The 22,054-nt window shown below is 44.0% G+C and overlaps 1 protein-coding gene across 15 annotated transcripts in view; it reads left to right on the top strand.

Moving 5' to 3' along the window:
- The window catches only part of LOC112207929 (putative glycosyltransferase ALG1L2), a 205,815-nt gene that overhangs the window by 168,844 nt on the left and 14,917 nt on the right, over positions 1-22,054 (top strand). For 7 of the 15 annotated variants that reach the window (XM_063816137.1, XM_063816140.1, XM_063816141.1 and 4 more), the window contains 2 exons: positions 1,732-1,820; positions 19,760-21,638. In XM_063816137.1, the coding sequence (XP_063672207.1) occupies positions 1,732-1,820; positions 19,760-20,041 (371 nt within the window). In that variant the 3' untranslated portion in view covers positions 20,042-21,638. Of the gene's footprint in view, positions 1-1,731; positions 1,821-19,759; positions 21,639-22,054 lie in introns of those variants that run through there. The other 8 variants (XR_010159166.1, XR_010159162.1, XR_010159168.1 and 5 more) reach the window with 2 other exon arrangements.

Below are 22,054 nucleotides of genomic sequence, written 5' to 3'. Positions count from 1 at the left end.
AAGGTGGTCATAACTCATGTGTTGTGCTAACTCTGCTTTTGCCCTCTTCTCCAGTCAGCAAGTCCTGTGATTCTAAACTTTATCCAACTTGTCCACTCTCTGTAGCTTCACTGTCATTATCTTTGCCTAGGACACTGCTATCTCAGCTGGGCTACAGCAACCTCCTAACTGGTCTTAACTGGTATTCTGCACCTGCTCTCCATGCTCAGCAATCCATTTCCTACCTGGCAGCTTCAGTGATCTTAAGGCGTCCATTGAGTCTCATCCCTGCCTTTCCTGCCCATGGCACATAGAATAAAATCGAGACCCCGAGTCTTCTGCCTGTTCCTGCCACCTCTCCAGCCGTCTCCTATCTCCTGCCCTTGGCCTACTCTATTTCAGCCACTATGGCCTCCTTTTGTTTTCTTGGACTTTCAAACTTTTTTCCACAACATGGCCTTTGCACTTGCTGCTTCAGCCTGGAATGATATTCCTCTGCACCTCCCCAAATTAGACCATCCTTTAGGTGTCAGCTAAAATGGTGCTTCCACAGACAGTTCTTCCCTGACCCTTTTACGAAGTGGGCTTCCCTGCTCTTCTCCACCTTAACCTTATTGTTTCTTGTTGTGGGAAGTCAGGGACCCCAAATGGAGAGGGACTGGCTGGAGCCATGGCAGAGGAACATAAATGGTCAAGATTTCATGGACATTTATCAGTTCCCAAATAATACTTTTATAATTTCTTATGCCTGTCTTTAATCTCTTAATTCTGTTATGTTCATAAGCTAAGGATGTACATCACCTCAGGACCACTGTGATAATTGTGTTAACTGTACAAATTGATTGTAAAACATGTGTGTTTCAACAATATGAAATCAGTGCACCTTGAAAAAGAGAATAACAGCAATTTTTAGGAAACAAAGGAAGACAACCATAAGGTCTGACTGCCTGCAGGGTTGGGCAAAAAGAGCCATATGTTTCTTCTTGCAGAGAGTCTATAAACCGATGTGCAAGTAGGAGAGATATCACTAAATTCTTTCCCTAGCAAGGAATATTAATAGTAATACCCTGGGAAAGGAATGCATTCCTGGGGGAAGGTCTATAAATGGCCGCACTGGGAATGTCTGTCTTATGCGGTTGAGATAAGGACTGAGATACGCCCTGGTCTCCTGCAGTACCCAAAGGCTTACTAGGGTGGAGAAAAACTCCGCCCTGATATATCTGTGGTCAGCCTGGTTCTCTGCTCTTGAACCCTGTTTTCTGTTGTTTAAGATGTTTATCAAGACAATACATGCGTGAATGAACATAGACCCTTATCAGTGGTTCTGCTTTTGCCCTTTGCTTTGTGATCTTTGCTGGACACTTATCAGTAGTTGTGCTTTTGTCCTTTGTCCTGTTCCCTCAGAAGCATGTGATCTTTGTTAGACCCTTAGTAGTAGTTCTGCTTTTTACCCTTTGAAGCATGTGACCTTTGTACCTACTCCCTGTTCTTACACCCCCTTCCCTTTTGAAGCCCTTAATAAAAACTTGCTCATCTGAGACTCAGGGGGCATCACGGTCCTACTGATGTGTAATGTCACCCGCAGCAGCCCAGCTGTAAAATTCCTCTCTTTGTAGTGTCTCTCTTTATTTCTCAGCTGGCTGACACTTATGGAAAATAGAAAGAACCTACATTGAAATATTGAGGGCAGGTTCCACCTATACTTCTTTCATGGATTTACTTATTTTTTATTTGTCCCCCTCTGTATCCTAGAAACTCCTGGAGGGCAGAGGCAGGCCTGCCATCTTCATCATTGCATTACCACCACCCAACACTATCGGGGGACCTGCCCTGATAATCAGGTAGGTTCTTTTCTATTTTCCTAAGCGTCGACTGGCTTGAGAAATAAAAGGACAGAGTACAAAAGAGAGAAATTTTAAAGCTGGGCATCCGGGGGAGACATCACACATTGGTAGGATCTGTGATGCCCCACAAGCCACAAAAACCAGCAAGTTTTTATTAGGGAGTTTCAAAAGGGGAGGTAGTATACGAATAGGTGTGGGTGACAGACATCAAGTACTTAACAGGGTAATAGAATATCCAAGGCAAGTGGAGACAGGGTGAGATCACAGGACCACAGGATGGAAGTGAAATTAAAATTGCTAATGAAGTTTTGGCACCATTGTCATTGATAACATCTTATCAGGAGACAGGGTTTTGAGATCAACCCGTCTGATCAAAGTTTATTAGGCGGGAATTTTCTCTTCCTAATAAGCCTGGGAGTGCTATGGGAGACTGGAGTTTATTTCACCTCTGCAATCTCGACCATAAGAGACAGGTACGCCCCGGGGGCCAGTTCAGAGACCTACCCCTAGGTGCGCATTCTCTTTCTCAGGGACGTTCCATGCTGAGAAAAGGAATTCAGTGATATTTCTCCCATTTGCTTTTGAAAGAAGAGAAATATGGTTCTGTTCTGCCCGGCTCACCTGCGGTCAGAGTTTAAGGTTGTGTCTCTAATTTCCTGAACAATTGCTGTTATCCTGTTCTTTTTTCAGGGTGCCCACATTTCATATTGCTCAAACACACATGTTGTACAATTTGTATAGTTAACGCAATTATTACAGGTCCTGAGACGATATACATCCTTCTCGACTGACAGGATTAAGAGATTAAAGTAATGACAGGCATAGGAAATCACAAGGGTATTGATTGGGGAAGTGATGTGTCCATGAAATCTTCACAATTTATGTTTAGAGATTGCAGTAAAGACAGGCATAAGAAATTACAAAAGTATTAATTTGGGGAACCAATAAATGTCCATAAAATCTTCATAATCCACGTTCTTCTGTCATGGCTTCAGCCAGTCCCTCCGTTTGGGGTCCTGACTTCCCGCAACCTCTCTTCCTCTCTTTTTATATAAATGTGCCATGGTGATGAAGGCTTGTTCATTCTCTCGATTTTGACACAGGATTATTTGACTGGTACGGCACACTGAAAGCCTGCCGATTAAGCAGAGAAACATAATTCCAAAATTTACTACAGTGGAGCCCCCAATAGACTTAATCCAAGTTGTGGGGTTTAATCCATAAAGCTTTTCTGCCACCTGATCTAACGCCTGAGCTCCAGGCACGATGGATAAGTGAGCTTGGGAGGCTTCAAAAATTTGTTTTTTTAATTTAGTTGTTTTCAATGATAAACTATCTTTTCTACCTAGAAGGTGTCCTTTGACCATTTCCCATGAATGATCAGTCTCGTTATAGGAATAGGGGTGATGCAGAAATCCACAGTATTCCAATCGCACTGCATTTGCATGCGATGTTCTAGACTCACTACCCGATCTCCAAGCCAAATAACAGACTGTCTTAAATCATTAATTTGATTTGCCAATTTTTGATCGATGCCTTGTTGAGAATTCCACATTTGGGTGGAATTGGCTTGCCAATCATTAACAAAATGAGCCGTTTGAATAGACTGGTCTAATGCCATTCCGGCAGTGGTGGCCATTGCAGTGACTGTAATTAGGCCCATGATAACAGCGACTAAAGTGAAAACAAATATCTTAGGTCCTTTTAGAATTCGTTGTACCACTTCATTAATTAAATGTATTGAGGGGGAGGATTCCCAAGGTCTAGGTAAAATTATCAGAATCCAGATTCCTTCTCGAGCTCGAACCAACATTACACTTTTCCTCGAGTCAAAATGGGAGTTAATACAAGTGTATAGATGACAATTGACGCATTGGACAGTTTGATTATTCATCCAAATTTTGATATTTCCTACCAATAGCATGTAAGGAGGCTTAACACAACTCTGTATGGGAACAGTCAGGTTGGAGGTAAGTAAAGCAGAATGTCTGGGTCTACGTTGATACTGAGAGAGTGGGACGGTAGTGGGAAAAACAGTCAAAATAGTTTTTCCTTCCCATACTCGCAGTCCAGACACGGCAATAGCCAATTTCCAAAGTTCTGGGTGTTCTGGGCTCAGAATAGGGAGTATCATAGGAGGCCTGGTGGGGGGGGTAATGCCTTTATCTTCCCATTTTAAGGGAAAGAATGAGCTGATCCTGGTATGCAAAGTAGAATGATGATTCTCTTTCTCCTGATAAGAAATAAAATAAGTAGCCTCCAGGCATTCCCTTCCACAGGGGAGCAATTGTTTTTTAAATAGCCCTTTGGTGCCCAGTCTATTACTAAACCATATGAGTCATTTTTTAATATTACTGCATGTGAGTTAACACAGTCTTCCCAAATTAAAGTTTTAGATGGGCCCTCAAAATGTTTAGGGCATGGTTTTCCTGCAGGTTTATATTGAAAGTATGGGATACCTCCCATTACTCCTCCTTTCATTTGTTGTAAAGGAGAAAGGGAGAGGCCACAGACCAAATGTCCCATTTTATCTGTAGCTGATGTTTCTGAAAGATAAACAGCCCAGAACTGAGTTTCTAGATGGATGCAACCAGGTGCATGTCCGAGGCACAGAGGGGGGTATTTATAACCCATGGTAACATTAAATGCAGTGCCTTCTTCTCCTGGTTGAGCAGGGCAAGGGTCGTCTATGGCTCCAGACATCCACACAGTATCGTTAGTGTAGATTTCTGCGGGAGCATCTATCCAGGTGAGAGGGCGAATAAGTGGAGGAAAAGGCACCTAAGCCCAAGAAGAATAATTGTGTGTAGCAGGTAAATCAGTGTGAGAGGAAACTCGTGAGACAGAAAGTATTAGGAGGAGAATCATTAAATAAAACCGAGTGTAAGCGAGATGGAGTGCTGAAGGAGAAAGAGAAGAACAGAGGGATGTTATTTTCAGGCTAATAGAAATGGTGAGATATTTAGGTTTGTAAGGAGAAAAAGAAAGGTAATCAGGAGAAGTGTGATTAGTTAGATGGGTCTCCACTGTCATCAGGGAGGATTGATTTACACCCATTGTGATTTGGTGTGCCTGTTTCTGAGGAGTCGGCACAGATCTCACCACATCTGAAGGCAGTCTCTGACACAGACGTCTCTTCACTGTGGTTTTGATTGTCAGTGTTCACAAGAAGCTTGAGTCTTCTGGTGGGTACCCAGACAGGGGATTGATGATCTCCTGGTGAAACACAAGCATATCCTCTTCCCCACGTTAAGTAGAATAAGAGACAATATTTAAAGGTTTGGGGAAGTCCTGTAAGGCAGTAATCACAGCAATTAACTCCGCCTTTTGAACAGAAGTATAAGAGGTAGAAAGAAGTTTGTCTGCAGGACCTATATAGCCAGCATTGCCATTGCTAGAGCCATCAGTGAATACTGTAACGGCCTCAGGAATGGGTTGATTTTTGGTTAATCGAGGAACCACCCAAGACGTTGTTTTTATAAAATCAAACAATTTGTTTTTTTGGATAATGATTGTCAATAACACCAATAAAATCAGCCAAGTGAATTTGCCACAGTACAGAATGTTGAAAGGCAGCTTGAACTTCGAGCTGATTTAAAGGAACTACAATTACACTTGGATCAAATCCAGAAATTTGAAGTATTCTGCAGCGAACCTGTCCAATTAATATGGCTATTTGTTCTAGATAAAGTTTTTGACACAGAATGAGGAAGAAAACACCATTCCACTAAATCATTATGTTGAACTATTAGTCCAGTAGGAGAGTGTAATGAAGCAAAAACCAGAAGCTGAAAAGGCTGAAATGTCTGTACTCTAGATAACTGGGCAGTCTGGATTGTTTCCTCTACAAATTCCAGATCCAGTACATAGGTCGGAATGCCTAAAGTAGGTCTTAAATAATTAATGTTACCCAAAAGTTTTTGGAAGTCATTTAAAATTTTTAAAGAATCTCTCCTAATTTGAATTTTTTGAGGTTGAATACATTGTTTATCGACCACCATTCCTAAATATTGAACAGGAGTGGTCTGTTGAATTTTATCCTGAGTAATGTGTAACCCAGCCTCTGTAACACAGCGGCTCAAAATTTGGTAACAGTCAATTAATTTTTTATCAGTGGGGGCAGAAATTAAAATATCATCAATATAATGAAGAATAGAGGCCTCGGGAAATCGGGCTCAAACTGGTGAAAGCACTTGTCCAACATAAAGCTGGCAGATTGTAGGGCTATTTAGCATTCCCTGAGGAAGTACTTTCCATTGATAATGAGCTACAGGCTCCTGATTATTGATAGATGGTACAGTAAAAGCAAATTTTTCACAATCCGATTTATATAAAGGTATATGAAAAAAAAAACTCTTTAAGATCAATAAGTATGAGAGGCCAATCTTTAGGTATTAAAGCAGGGGCAGGCATGCCGGGTTGGATGGCCCCCATAGGTTTAATTACAGCATTAATGGCCCTTAAATCGGTTACCTTCCGCCATTTGCCTGATTTCTTTTTTACTAGAAACACAGGAGAATTCCAAGGGGAAAGAGAAGGTTCCATATTTCCAAGTTGTAACTGCTCAGAAACCAATTGATTTAAAGCCTCCAGTTTTTCTTTAGAAAGCGGCCACTGCTGAATCCCAGGGCCACTTGTCTTATCTCCTTTGTTTAAAAGGATATTAGGTAGTAAAAGCAATTGAGCTTGTTTAACAGTAGTAAAAGAAACAGGAGCTTGGGCTGGGGAGTGTAATTTATCCCAAGCTCTCATACACACTTTTGTTACTTGTTCTGTGGTAAGAGTATCAAAGTTTAATTGGGCATAAGCATCAGAGAAACTATCGGAGCCTGTGAGCTGAACCTGAGTAATTAGAATGTCATTACTCCGATTTAGCTGAGCCTGTAAACAGGCCTCCTCTGACCACCAGGCTGAGATGGACTTAGAACAGCTTTTTGCCAAAAGATCACAGTCTGAAGGAAGCAAAACGACCTCAGTATAAAAAGTGTGCAATACCATTTGAACATAAGGAAACGTAGGACCATACTGAGTACAAGCATCCTTAAATTGTTTTTAAAAAGGTAAGATTGAGCGGCGCATATCGACGCAGACTGGTTGAGGAACTGAAACGACAGGAGGGTGAGGGGCTGTAGTGGATGGGGGAGGGCCTGGAGAATGACAGGTAAATTGTAGTTTGGTCCCAGAGCCATTATTTGATGCTGGAGGTTTGAAGAGAGAAGAATTAGCATATTTATGGTACCGGGCTTCGTGAGTCACAGCCGCAGGAGTTTGAAGTACTGGCTTTTCGTGAGAAGAAGTAAGAAAAGTAGGGGGAAACTTTAAGCCAAAGTTACCAGTTAGAAATCAAATTTTCAGAATCGTTAGGGTGGGGAGGAGTAGCTGAAGGGAGAGTCTGAACGAAGGCCATGTGGGAGAGGAAGGTTGAGAAAAAGGCAGAGAAACTGAGGAAAAGGCAGAAAACTGCGGCAACTGCAGGGGTTCACGAGATTGGCAAGCCACGAAGATGGCACGCACCAAGCACCCCAAACAGTGATGGGAACATAATACCCGGCCGAGACCAGTTTTCGGAATGCTTTACGGACACAATCACACAATTTTATATACACCGTTCCTTTTTCAGGAAACCAAGAACAGTATTTTTCTACTGCCTTGAATAGAGTGATCATATTTTTCATGGTTACCGGTTTTAACAGGAGTTTGTTAGATTACACATGACCGATAGTTAACCCAGACCTTACACAGATTACTCACCACTCGCCGGGGAGTTGAACACGCTTATCTGTGGACCAAGCCGATTGACGTTACACCGCACCTACCAAAGCGAATCCGGTTCCCTCATGCACTTAGGAAAAAAGAAAGACCACGTGGGCGCCAGATATCGGGGGACCTGCCCCGATAATCACATAAGTTCTTTTCTATTTTCCTAAGCGTCGACTGGCTTGAGAAATAAAAGGACAGAGTACAAAAGAGAGAAATTTTAAAGCTGGGCATCTGGGGGAGACATCACACATTGGTAGGATCTGTGATGCCCCACAAGCCACAAAAACCAGCAAGTTTTTGTTAGGGAGTTTCAAAAGGGGAGGGAGCATATGAATAGGTGTGGGTGACAGACATCAAGTACTTAACAGGGTAATAGAATATCACAAGGCAAGTGGAGACAGGGCGAGACCACAGGACCGAAGTGAAATTAAAATTGCTAATGAAGTTTTGGCACCATTGTCATTGATAACATCTTATCAGGAGACAGGGTTTTGAGATCAACCCGTCTGACCAAGGATTATTAGGCGGGAATTTTCTCTTCCTAATAAGCCTGGGAGTGCTATGGGAGACTGGAGTTTATTTCACCTCTGCAATCTCGACCATAAGAGACAGGTACGCCCCGGGGGGCCAGTTCAGAGACCTACCCCTAGGTGCGCATTCTCTTTCTCAGGGACGTTCCATGCTGAGAAAAGGAATTCAGTGATATTTCTCCCATTTGCTTTTGAAAGAAGAGAAATATGGTTCTGTTCTGCCCGGCTCACCGGCGGTCAGAGTTTAAGGTTATCTCTCTAATTCCCTGAACAATTGCTGTTATCCTGTTCTTTTTTCAGGGTGCCCACATTTCATATTGCTCAAACACACATGCTGTACAATTTATGTACTTAACGGAATTATTACAGGTCCTGAGACGATATACATCCTTCTCGACTGACAGGATTAAGAAATTAAAGTAATGACAGGCATAGGAAATCACAAGGGTATTGATTGGGGAAGTGATAAGTGTCCATGAAATCTTTACAATTTATGTTTAGAGATTTCAGTAAAGGCAGGCATAAGAAATTAAAAAAGTATTAATTTGGGGAACTAATAAATGTCCATAAAATCTTCATAATCCACGTTCTTCTGTCATGGCTTCAGCTGGTACCTCCGTTTGGGGTCCCTGACTTCCCGCAACACAGCACAGTGCCTGGCACAAAAGAGTTGCTCAATAAATAAATCAGGATGAATAGATAAATACACGGATAGGCACTTTGAACTACAGATGAGCTTAAATACTTTGTGTTTTTCTTAGTCAAACATGTCCAATTAAGCATGTGATAAATGTTATGATGACCATACCTGTGTCTTGCCTGATGTTCTTTGCAATCACTAAATGAATTCAATTGTTCCTGTTTTGACAGTTCTATTTTCAACCTAATGATCTGTTTATTTTAACTTCTGGCTGTTGGCTTTGTTTGGGTTTGTTAGCCTGACAAAGTGGTAGATATTGGTATTTGCTCTTTTGTTTAAATGTCACGAACATTAAAAATGCCTTTGCTTTTGGTAAGAAACCCTAGTTAGGACACCCTAGCGGTCAGGATGATTTGCGTTCTGGTGCAGTAACAGCAATCCCCAAATCTCAGTGGCCTCATGTAGTGAGGTATTTGTTTGTTTGTTTTTGAGTCAAGGTCTCACTCTGTCACGCAGACTAGAGTGCAGTGGTGCAATCTCAGCTCACTGCAACCTCTGCCTCCCAAACTCAAGTGATTCTCTTGCCTCCTGAGTAGCTGGGATTACAGGCCCATGCCACCACTGTCTGGCTAATTTTTGTACTTAGTAGAGACAGGATTTCACCATGTTAGCCAGGTTGGTCTTGAACTCCTGACCTCAAATGATCCACCCGCCTTAGCCTGCCAAAGTGCTGGGATGACAGGCATGAGCCACCATGCCTGGCCAGAGTGAGGCTTATTCTTGGTCACGTTGCATGTCTGGGCTGTGTTAGGGCATTGTGGGGTGGTCTGTTCATTGTGTTCACTCAGGGATCCAGGCTGACAAAAGCCCCATCTCTGCATGTGTCCTTGATCACCACTTCAGGGGAAAGGGAATGTGGTGGATCATAGAGCCTCTTAACACTTCCACCTGGAGGTGACTCAAGTTGCTGCTGCTCATGGTTCATTGGACAAAACGGATCACAGAGTCATGGGCAACTTCTCTGTGCCTGGAAGGGGAAACAAAATATGAATAGCCACATTGATTTTCCCTAGATATTACACAGAAGGCCTCATTTAAACACAGTTACTTATTTGTGTTTTGAAGCTAATTGTAGTCCATCAAACTTCACAGAAGATATGTGCACTTCCAAACTATTATTAAGCACAATTTTTTTTCTTTTTTTTTTTTTTTTTGAGACAGAGTCTCACCCTCTTGTCCAGGCTGGAGTGCAGTGGCATGATCATGGATCGCTGCAACTTCTGCCTCCTGGGTTCAAGTGATTTTCATGCGTCAGCCTCCCAAAATGCTGGGATTACAGACACCCACAACAACGCCTGGCTAAGTTTTGTATTTTTAGTAGAGATGGGGTTTCACCATGTTGGCCTGGCTGGTCTGGAACTCCTGACCTGAGGTGATCCACCTGCCTCGGCCTCCCAAAGTGCTGAGATGACAGGCGTGAGCCGCCGCGCCTGGCCTTGAGTATGATTTTTGATTTGGAAGTTCAGAGTTAGGGTTTTAGTCTGAGGACTGTATGATGGGAAGGTGAAAAGCAGAGCTTGGCTGTGAGTTTGCTGGGATTCCTGTGCTGCTTCTACAGCTCTTTGGCTGTGTGACCGTTACTTTTGGCAAGTTCCTTTACCTTTCTATGTGTTGGTTTCCTCATCAATAAAATGGAAAAACTAATCATAATCATAATAGCTATTGGTGTTGGGATAGCCCAGTGGTTGACACATAAGGACTCAAACATACTTTTTTTTTTTTTTTTTTTTTTTTGAGACGGAGTCTTGCTCTGTTGCCAGGCTGGAGTGCAGTGGTGCAATCTCGGCTCACTGCAACCTCTGCCTGCTGGGTTCAAGCGATTCTCCTGCCTCAGCCTCCCGAGTAGCTGGGATTACAGATGCCTGCTACCACTCCCAGTTAATTTTTGTATTTTTAGTAGAGACGGGGTTTCACCATGTTGTCCAGGATGCTCTCGATCTCTTGACCTCATGATCCGCACACCTCAGCCTCCCAAAGTGCTGGGTTTACAGGTATGAACCGCCGTGCCCAGCTCAAAAATACTATTATTAATTTTGGGGGGCAGTTATTATATTTTGTGAAAATCAGAGTTCAGTACCTTGTAACACTGAGTTGGGATCTATCCCTGAAGGAACAGGCTTCTAAAGAGGAAGGCATCGAGAGAGGGGCAAAATTTTAGTGGACGCTGTAATGACTTTAGGTATATGGACCTGGGGCAGAGTTCTAGCTGGGGCCACCAGGTAGCAAGGTGGACTTTGCTAAATTCTATCACTTTCCTGAGCCTCAGCCTCACTTGTTACAAATGGGGTTAAAGCATCCCTCTTTCATAAAGATGATTAAGTAAGAGGGAATGAAAGCAACTTCCATCAATGGTCAAAAGTATTCATTTAACTTCTTCTTTTTTTTTTTTTTTTTTTTTTTTTTTTTTGAGATGGAGTCTCTCTCTGTTGCCCAGGTTGGAGTGCAGTGGCATGGTCCCGGGTCACTGCAACCTCCACCTCCTGGGTTCAAGTGATTCCCTTGCCTCAGTCTCCTGCGTAGCTGGGACTACAGGTGCGTGCCACCACGCCTGGCTAATTTTTCTATTTTTAGTAGAGACGTGGTTTTACCATGTTGGCCAGGATGGTCTCGACCTCCTGACCTTGTGATCCACCCACCTTAGCCTCCCAAAGTGTTGGGATTACAGGCATGAGCCACCATGCCTGGCCCATTTAACTTCTATATTACTTTCCTGTTGGTGGATTTACCAGTGCAAACTGAGCAGCTTAAAACACCACCCAGTTATTATCTGTTTCCATGAGCCAAGGGTCTGGGCAGGGTTTAACTGGGTCTTCTATTCAGGGTCACAATACTGCAAACAGAGTGTCAGCTGGGGTCTCATCAGATGCTCAGTGTCCTCTTCCAAGCTTATTCAGTTTGTGGACTGAATTCAATTTCTTGCAATTGTTGAACGAAGGCCCTCAGCTCCTAGAGCTGCCACCTCCAAAGACAGTTCACAGCATGGCCATTTATGTCTCCTTGGAGGCTAAGGGTTGAATCTCTGAAACTTCACCTTTAAAAGACTCACCTGATTAGGTCTGGCCCACCTAAGATCATCCTGCTTTGGATGAACTCAAAGTCAGCTGAGCAAATGTGCTTAACAAAGCAAGCGTGACCATAATCACATTTGCAAAATTCCTTCCCCTTGGCCAAATCACAAGCTCTGCACACACTCAAGAAGAGATGATACAGGGAGCAGATATAAGGGAGTGGTTCTCTTGGGGGCTGTCCTAGAACTCTGCCCATTACAACTTCCTTTCTCGAGGAACAGCAGGCCTGGGGAGAGATGATCACGGATGAGAGCAGCCCACAGGTTGTGAGCACCAGGTGCTGGAGTAGGATGCAGGAGGCTGACAAGCAAGTATGAAAAGCCTTCTCTGGGCTGGGTGGAGTGGCTCACACCTGTAATCCCAACACTATGGGAGGCCGAGGTGGGCGGATCACGAGGTCAAGAGATCGAGACTATCCTGGCCAACCAACATGGGGAAACCCCGTCTCTAATCAAAATGCAAAAATTAGCTGGGAGTGGTGGCATACGTCTCTAACAACCCAGCTCCCCAAGTGAGCAATTCCTGTCCCTTTTAAGGGCTCACAACCCTAAGGGGGTCCACATGAGAGGGTCGTGATCGTGAGAGAGTCGTGATCGATTGACCAAGAAGGGAGTACGTGACTGGGGGCTGCATTCAGCAAACCCCATCTCTACTAAAATAGCAAAATTCAGCAAAGTCTCAGGATAAAAATCAATGTGCAAACATCACAAGCATTCGTATACACCAATAACAAACAGAGAGCCAAATCATGAGTGAACTCCCATTCACAATTGCTTCAAAGAGAATAAAATACCTAGGAATCCAACTTACAAGGGATGTGAAGGACCTCTTCAAGGAGAACTATAAACCACTGCTCAATGAAATAAAAGAGGATACAAACAAATGGAAGAACATTCCATGCTCATGGGTAGGAAGAATCAATATCGTGAAAATGGCCATACTGCCCAAGGTAATTTATAGTTTCAATGCCATCCCCATCAAGCTACCAATGACTTTCTTCACAGAATTGGAAAAAAACTACTTTAAAGTTCATATGGAACCAAAAAAGAGCTGGCATTACCAAGTCAATCCTAAGCCAAAAGAACAAAGCTGGAGGAATCAGGCTACCTGACTTCAAACTATACTACAAGGTACAGTAACCAAAACAGCATGGTACTGGTACCAAAACAGAGATATAGACCAATGGAACAGAACAGAGGCCTCAGAAATAATGCCGCATTATCTACAACTATCTGATCTTTGACAAACCTGGCAAAAGCAAGAAATGGGGAAAGGATTCCCTATTTAATAAATGGTGCTGGAAAAACTGGCTAGCCATATGTAGAAAGCTGAAACTGGATCTCTTCCTTACACCTTATACAAAAATCAATTCAAGATGGATTAAAGACTTAAATGTTAGACCTAAAACCATAAAAACCCTAGAAGAAAACCTAGGCAATACCATTCAGGACATAGGCATGGGCAAGGACTTCATGTCTAAAACACCAAAAGCAATGGCAACAAAAGCCAAAATTGACAAATGGGACCTAATTAAACTCAAGAGCTTCTGCACGGCAAAAGAAACTACCAGCAGAGTGAACAGGTAACCTACAGAATGGGAGAAAATTTTTGCAATCTACTCGTCTGACAAAGGGACCTATGACTTTCTTATAACCAAGAGAATATGGCAGAGGTGATGGGATGTAGTGATTATGTTAGATAGGATGTTAAGTTGTCTTGCTAGGAGGTTATCTTGCTGGCTTTGAAGATGTGAGCTGCCATGTCATGAGTGGCCAGATGGAGAGGCTCATGTGGCAAGAAGCTGAGGACAGCAAGAACCTGGGGCCCTGATTCCAGCAGCCTGCAAGGAACTGAATGCTGCCAACAACCAGATGAGACGGGAAGCAGATCAATCACCAGTCAAGCCTCCAGATGAGAACTGAGCCCTGGCTGACATTATGGTTGCAGCCTTGCACTGAACCCAGCTGAGTCACGCCTGGATTCCTGACCCACAGAAACCACGTAGTGATAACTGTGTGCTGTCTCAAGCCACAAAATTTGCAGTAATATTGTTGCACAGCAATAGATAACTAATATAAAAACTGTCCTACATCATGTACATTACTGAGTGAAATGTAGGACCTGGATTTAAGCTCTGATTTCAGAGTTGTGGTCTCAGTCTCCCCAGGGAGACCTGTCCTGGGAGACAGTTATGCCAGGCTGTGATGCTGTGATGATTGTTCTCTTCCTACCCAGAAGCTTTCAATAGGCATGTCAAGCATGTGACCCCAGCTACATATACCAAATGTATTTCTGACAAATGCCAGGACATCGTGAGCTTCCTTGTTTTACTGAGAGCTCCATAAAGGAAGGATCATCTCTGTCTCTTTTTTTTTTTTCTTTTTTAAGAGTCTCACTCTCACCCAGGCTGGAGTGTAGTGGTGCGATCTCGGCTCACTGCAGTCTCTGCCTCCTGGGCTCAAGGGATTCTCCAGCCTCAGCCTCCTGAGTAGCTGGGATCAAAGGTGTGCATCACCGCACCCAGCTAATTTCATATTTTTGGTAGAGACGGGGTTTACTCATGTTGGCCAGGCAGATCTTGAACTCCTGGCCTCAAGCGATTCGCCTACCTCGGCCTACCAAAGTGCTGGGATTACAGGCATGAGCCAATGCACCTGGCCTGTCTTTTTTATGTTATGTCCATGTGAAACAGCCCAGTTGTCAGCACACAAAGGGGTCCAAATGTGAAAGGAAAGGGCAAACACAGGGGAAACCTAGGGGTGTTCAGAAGTAGTTCCCAGGTCATTGCCTGTTTCAATATGTACAGTCCTGGGCCCCACGCACATGATTCTGTCTTGGCAGGTCAGAGTTAGAGATGGGGAGCTACCTGGTTACGAGGGATCCCAGTGCATTTTGAGGCAGCTGGTTGTTAAGACTGCATTGTAAAAATTACAACCCAAAGATGTGAAGGGAAACAGAAAGACATTGGCAGGCTAGAAAACAACACAAGTAAAACATGAACAAGTTCATTCCAGAAGGAGATTCTCAATGACAGCTGCACATCAGAATCACCTGGGGAGATTTTAAAACCCCAGTGCCCGGGCTCTGCAGCCCAGATCAATTATTACAGAATCTCTTGGGGATGAAACATGGGCATCAGTATTTTTGGTGTGTGTGTGTGTGTGTGTGTGTGTGTGTGTGTGTGTGTGTGTGTGTGTGTGTTTGAGACGGAATCTTGTTCTGTCACCCAGGCTGAAGTGCAGTGGTGCGATCTCAGCTCACTGCTACCTCTGCCTCCCGGGTTCAACCCATTTTCCTACCTCAGCCTCCCAAGTAGCTGGGATCACAGGTGTGCACCCCCACGCCTGGCTAATTTTTGTATTTTTAATAGAGATAGGGTTTCACCATGCTGCCCAGGCAGGTCTCGAACTCCCAGCCTCAGGTGATCTGCCCGCCTTGGCCTCACACAGTGCTGGGATTACAGGCACGAGCCATTGCTCCTAGCAGTATTTTTTTAATGAGGCAAAATTCACATGACATAAAGTCCCTGTATGAAACCATACACTTCAGTATCATTAAATACATTCACAATATTAAGCAATCATCATCTCTGTCTAGTTCCAAAACATTTTCATTAACACCCCCGCCCCCCCAAAAAATAACCCTGTATCCATCAAGCACTCTCCATCCCCTCCCCTTTCCCCCAGCTCCTGGCAACCACTTACCTGCTTTCTGCCTCTATAGATTTGCCTATTCTGGGCCTTTCACATAAATGGAATCATGCAATATATATAATAACCAAAAGGTAGCAACAACCAAGATGGCCATTTGGTTGACGAATGAACAAACAATATGTGCTGTATCCATACAATGGAAATATTGGTGCCTACTACATGTGGATGGACCTTGGAAACATCATGCTAAGTGAGAGAGAGCCTTGGTATTGTCTCTTCTCCCCAGGAGATTCCAAGATGCAGCCAAGGTTGAGACCCCCTGACAAGCAATGGATATGATTGGGTGCAGATGAAATAAGGCAGCCAGGGGCAGGAGGGACGTCTCATTGAAGATGATTATTTGTGGATGCCTAGCAGGGGTGGGGATGAGGTATGATAACAGCAACCCCAATCCCAACACTGCGTGACCGATTTTATCTTCAGCCAGCTGATATGCCTCATGGGGTTTGGACACAGGACAACTCTGCCTCCCAGGTTCAAGCAATAACACCTGCCTCAGCCTCTTAAGTAGCTGGGATTACAGGCATGTATCACCACGCCTGGCTAATTTTTGTATTTTTAGTAGAAACGAGGTCTCGTCATGTTGCCCAGGTTGGTCTCGAACTTCTGGCCTTAAATGATCCACCCACCTCAGCCTCCCATAGTACTGGGATTACAGGCATGAGCCACAGTGGCAGCCTCCAAATTGTATTTGAAGTTTGACTTTCCACCTCCAGAAAATCCAACCTTTTCCCAAGTCACAGTGGGACACCCCGGAGTTAATTTGAGAGAAATATGCTTTTAAAAACAACTCCAGGCCAGGCGCAGTGGCTCACGCGTGTAATCCTAGCACTTTGGGAAGCTGAGGCGGACGGATCACGTGGTCAGGAGATCAAGACCATCCTGGCCAACGTGGTGAAACCCCGTGTCTACTAAAAATACAAAAAATTAGCCGGGCATGGTGGCACTTGCCTGAAAGCCCAGCTACTAGGGAGGCTGAGGCAGGAGAATCGCTTGAACCAGGGAGTCAGAGGTTGCAGTGAGCCGAGATCGCGCCACTGCACTCCAGCCTGGCGACAAGGAGAGATTCCGTCTCAACATAGATAAATAAAACCCTCCGATATGAACACCAAACTAGAATCATTCCACTGACTTCCCTCCGCCAATCAGGGGGAGTTATGGTGATGGTGCATGAGTGTCTATTTGCATTGAGTCTTAATGGAAAAAAAGGTTGTGTCACTCAAACGAAAAACAAATCACAGCCCAGACTGGAGCTGTGGATGAATAGCATGGCTGAGTGTTGGTACAGGCTTTCCACAGCAATATTAAAACTGAAAAAATCAGCAATGAAGCTCCCAGCCACATTTCTGCCAAATGATTTGGGGGGAAAACAACAGAGGCACTCCTCAACTTTTCCTTCGCTGCACAAAGTGGGTTTGGCTGGAAATGCCAAGTGTACTTGTTGCTGGGATCTTTCAAATGAAAGCAAGCTGGGAGTCAACCTCCTGCAGCCGCAGGCCAGAAATGGGTTTAGACCAAACTAGTATAATAACACTGGTGCACATCTAAACAGATTTAACTCACTCCCAGCAATCCAGATTAATTTAATATGCTTTCTTATTGGCATTCTGCATTTTTCATTAAAGCAAATAAACATCCATCCCTCTGTGATAAGTTAGGGCAAAAAAAAAAAATTCATATGTTTAGGGCATAGGGAAGGAGGAGTTGTTGGCTGTTAAAAAAAAATACTGCAAATGGCCTTTGAAAGTCTAGACATCTTCATCATAAACACAAACATTCCTCTTCACAAAGGGACCTCAAGTAACCTTAGGCTGGAGGGCCCACTTGAGTATGTTTTTCTTCTCATTCTTTCTTACCTTCCCTCCAGCCAACCCAACCCACATTCAGTGACCAAGTCACGTGGGTTTTACCTCCTATATCTTTTCAGATCCGTTCACTGCTCAGCCACTCTCCTGACACCACCATAAACCAAGCCACCATCACCTCCAACTGTTTGACTGCAAATGCCTCCTCACTGGCCTCTGTCTTCCCCTGGTCCTGTGACAATCTGCACTCCGGTCGGATCATTACGTTAGGAGATCCAGACCATTCTCCCTAACACGGTGAAACCCTGCCTCTACTAAAAATACAAAAATTTTAGCTGGGCGTGGTGGCGGGCGCCTGTAGTCGCAGCTACTTGGGAGACTGAGGCAGGAGAATGGCGTGAACGCGGGAGGTGGAGCTTGCAGTGAGCCGAGATCGCGCCACTGCACTCCGGCCTGGGCGACAGAGTGAGACTCCATCTCAAAAAAAAGAAAAAAAAAATGATAAAAGGTCACCTTTACTGAGCCCACCCTATCTCATTCCATCCCTACATCAGTCCTTTATTTCACCAGTGGGGAAGCTGGGACACAGAGTAGTTAGGTGGGATGCCCAAGGTGGGACCACTCGTGTGAAGTTTCCACACAGTAATGTGAGACCCTCCATGACCTAGCCCCTCTCTTTCTCCAGCCTCATTTCCTGATTCTCTCGCTTGGCCTGCAGGCCTCAGCCACACAAACTTCTTGAAAGTCCCTTAAATCTGGCTGAGCGCAGTGGCTCACACCTGTAATCTCAGCACTTTGGGAAGCTGAGGCGGCTGGATCACCTGAGATCAGGAGTTCGAGACCAGCCTGGTCAACATGGTGGAACCCCATCTCTACTAAATATCCCAAAATTAGACAGGTGTGGTGGATGGCACCTGTAATCTCAGCTACTCGGGAGACTGAGGCAGGAAAGTCGCTTGGACTCGGGAGGCAGAGGTTGCCGTGAGCCAAGATCGCACCACTCCACCCAAGCCTGGGCGTCAAGAGTGAAAGTCCGTCTCAACAAAAAAAGTCCCTTAAATCTGCTCTATGCCTATCAACCTCAGGGACTTCACTATGCTGTTTCTCACCCTGAAATGCTGTTCCTCATTTCTCTACATAGTGAACTCATCCCACCCCCTAGGCCTTTCCTTAAGTGTCATCACTTCAAGGAAGATTTTACTTTTTTAATATAACTATTAAAATATAATTCAGGTACCGTATCATTTGCCCATTTAAAGTGAACAAATCAGTGGTTTCAGTGCATTCACAGAGCTCGGCAACCACCATTATGATCAATTTTAAAACATTTTCATCACCCCAAAAGGAAACCCTGTATCCATGAGCAGGTACCTGCCATTTCCTCCTCCCACTAAGCCCTGACAATCTACTTTTTTTGAGATAGAGTATCTGTCACAGGCTGGAGTGCAGTGGCACAATCTCGGCTCACTGCAACCTCCGCCTCCCGGGTTCAAGCAATTCTCCTGCCTCCCGAGTAGCCGGGATTACAGAGATGTGCCACCATGCCCATCTAATTTTGTATTTTTAGTAGAGTCAGGGTTTCTATCTTCATAGATTTGCGTGTTCTGGACATTTCATATAAATGACATCTTAGAATATGTGACCTTTTGTGACTGGTTTCTTCCACTTAGCTTAATATTCTCATAGTTCATCCGTGTTGTAGCCCGTGTTAGTACTTCATTCCTTTTGATGACTGAATAATATTCCATTGCATAGTCAAACCATGTTCTATTTCTCCACTCATCAGTAGACAAGCATTTGTGTTGTTTTCACTTTGGCGCTATTATGAATAATGCTGCTATGAGCATTTGTGTACAAGTTTCTGGACGGACATATATGTTCATTTCTTTCATAAACTGGAGTGGAAGTGCTGGGTCATAGAGCTCTGTGTTTAAGCTTTTGAAGAAGTGCCAGACTGTGTAAGAAAGAAAGCCTTTCCTCACCCTGTGAGACTGAGCTCCCTCTCTCCATTTATACGTTCTCTTTAAGCCCTTTGCTTCTCTTTCAGAGCAATTCACGTTGACCTGGGTCACCCTCAACTTAAGGCTCATAACTCCCCTAGATCCTCAGGGTCCACACTAAATGTGATGAAATATGATGCAAGCCACATATTTACTTTTGCATTTTGTAACAACCACATTTTTAAAAGTAAAACAAAAGAAGTGAAGGTAATTGGAATAATATCACAGATGTAAACAAATCTATCCAAAATACCAGGTCTACATGTATAAAATTTTTTAACAATAACAAAATACTTTGCTTTCATTTTATATTAAGTCCTCACAATCTAATGTGTATTTGACACTTCTCGCACATTTCAGAATGATGGCAGCAGCCCATATGGGGGGCCCGCCCATGATGCCAATGATGGGCCTTCCTGCTCCTGGGATGATGCCAGTGGGACCTGCTCCTGGAATGAGGCCGCCCATGGGAGGCCACATGCCTGTGATGCCTGGGTGCCCAATGATAAGACCTCCTGCCCGTCTCATGATGGTGCCCAGTCAGCCCAGAATGACTCGACCAGACAGATAAGGATAGAGGGGAGGCCTCATTGCATCAGTGTTGTTTTGTTGTTGTTATTGTTGTGTTTTTTTTGTTTGTAATGTTTTGTTTTGTTTTTGAGACAGAGTCTTCCTCTGTCGCCCAAGCTGGAGGGCAGTGGCATGATCTCAGCTCACTGAAACCTCCACCTCCCGGGTTCAAGCGATTCCCCTGCCTCAGCCTCCTGAGTAGTGTGGGACTACAGGCGTGTTCACCATGCCCGGCTAATTTTTTTTATTTTAGTAGAAACGGGGTTTCACCATGTTGGCCAGGATGGTCTCAATCTCCTGACCTCGTGACCCGCTCGCCTCAGCCTCTGAAAGTGCTGGGATTAAAGGTGTGAGCCACTGCGCCTGGACTATATGAATTTTATATTTACCTGTTCCCTTCACCAGGAGATCATGCTGCTGTGATGTCGGGTTTTCTTAACAGCGTAAGGAAGACTTGCCCCCTTGCCCTATCAAAGAGAATAGTTTTGGAGGGGAGAAGTGGGACCAAAAAAGATGCAGTTTTCATTTGTATTGGGAAATGTGAAAATAAAATTGACAACTCTTTCAGTTAAAAACAAAAAAAGAAAAGGAAAGAAGATGTGGGGCTGCCATATGCAATACCGTGGATTTCATGGATCTTCTACTCTGGAGGCAAATATTATCTTTACTGAAGCCAGACCAACCTGACACAAAGACCTTTTGTTTTTTTAATGTGACTGTGTTTTATTTTAGAATGTGTAATTCACTTTAGAAGGGTAAAGTACCTGTCTGGGGAAGACTATTTAATTTCCTGCATTTATTTAGAATGTTGGCTGATGTTGTTATGAAGGGAAACAGCTCTAACAACTGAGTGCCCCCCACATAGCCACAGCTCATGAGTTCACGGGGCAAAGGAATTGAACAGCAGCCTCCTAATAGCCAGCCTTCTCTGTGATGTGGAAATAATTATCAGCATGTAAAAGACTATATATATATTCAACAATTCTGATCCCCTGAAAAATTCAAATCTACAACTGATTTGCTTCCTGGGCTCCTGAAAACAACTTTGTCAAAATTGTTCAGAAATATAATCAGCCAATCGTTGCCCCTTGGGGACGCAGGATAAAGCAAGTCAGCTATGACCAATGTGGAGTCGGCCATGCACAATTACATGCAGACCTGCATGATATCGAGTTCCTGCTATGGTCCCTCCCCAGTCAGGCCCCCATTGCCTGGGCTGCAACCAGAAGCATTCAGGCACAAGTGCATTCAACAAATACTTATTTAATTGTATTGGTGGTTAGAGGGTTGCAATTGATTAAGGTACATTAATGGATCCATGTCCTCCCTGTATCCAAGACTCTGCCATTTGTCTCTGCAGTTCCTCCCACTGAAGAATCGGAGTATATTTCTCCAGTCCCTAATGTTGGGTTTTGTAATGTGTCTAGCTTTGGCCACTGGAATATTCATCTGTATGACCAACAACTTGGAAAGTGTGCATTCATTTGTGCTCACTCACTCCTGCTATCACCATGACAACAAGCCCAGGCCAGACTGCTGCTTCCAGCAGAAGATAAGAGACACCAAGAGCAAAGTCGAGCTTCCCAGACATGCTCATGCTAGATTGACCAATCCTCAGCTGACCCATAGATCCATGAAAATAAACGATTGTTGTATTAAGCCACTGAGATTTGGAGTGACTTGTTATGCAGCATTTTGTGAAAACAACTAACTGACACAAGGGTCACTGTCCTTTATCTCTGTAGATTTTAACCAATTTTAATAGCTAGATGGAGATCTTCTAGTTGCCTTTATTTATAATGAGTATGACTGTAGAGCTAGTTTGGCCTGACACTACCAGTAACCTACCCAGAAATTCAGAAATACTTTCTTCTCCAACCTGCCCCAACCAACCTTTTGTTTGTTTGTTTGTTTTTGGGTTCTCCCTCTTTGCCTAGGCAAGAGTACAAATGGTACAGTCAGAGCTCACTGTAGCCTCAAAATCCTGGGCTCAAGTGATCTTCCCCTTCAGCCTCCTATGTAGCTAAGACTACAGACATGTGCCACCATGCCTGGCTAATTTTTTTATTCTTTGCAGAGAGAGGG

The sequence above is a fragment of the Pan troglodytes genome, chromosome 7 (genome assembly GCF_028858775.2).
Source record: "Pan troglodytes isolate AG18354 chromosome 7, NHGRI_mPanTro3-v2.0_pri, whole genome shotgun sequence".
Classification (NCBI taxonomy): Eukaryota; Metazoa; Chordata; class Mammalia; order Primates; family Hominidae; genus Pan; species Pan troglodytes.
Note: the sequence above shows the minus strand (reverse complement) of the source record. Positions and strands in the feature narration are given on the sequence as shown.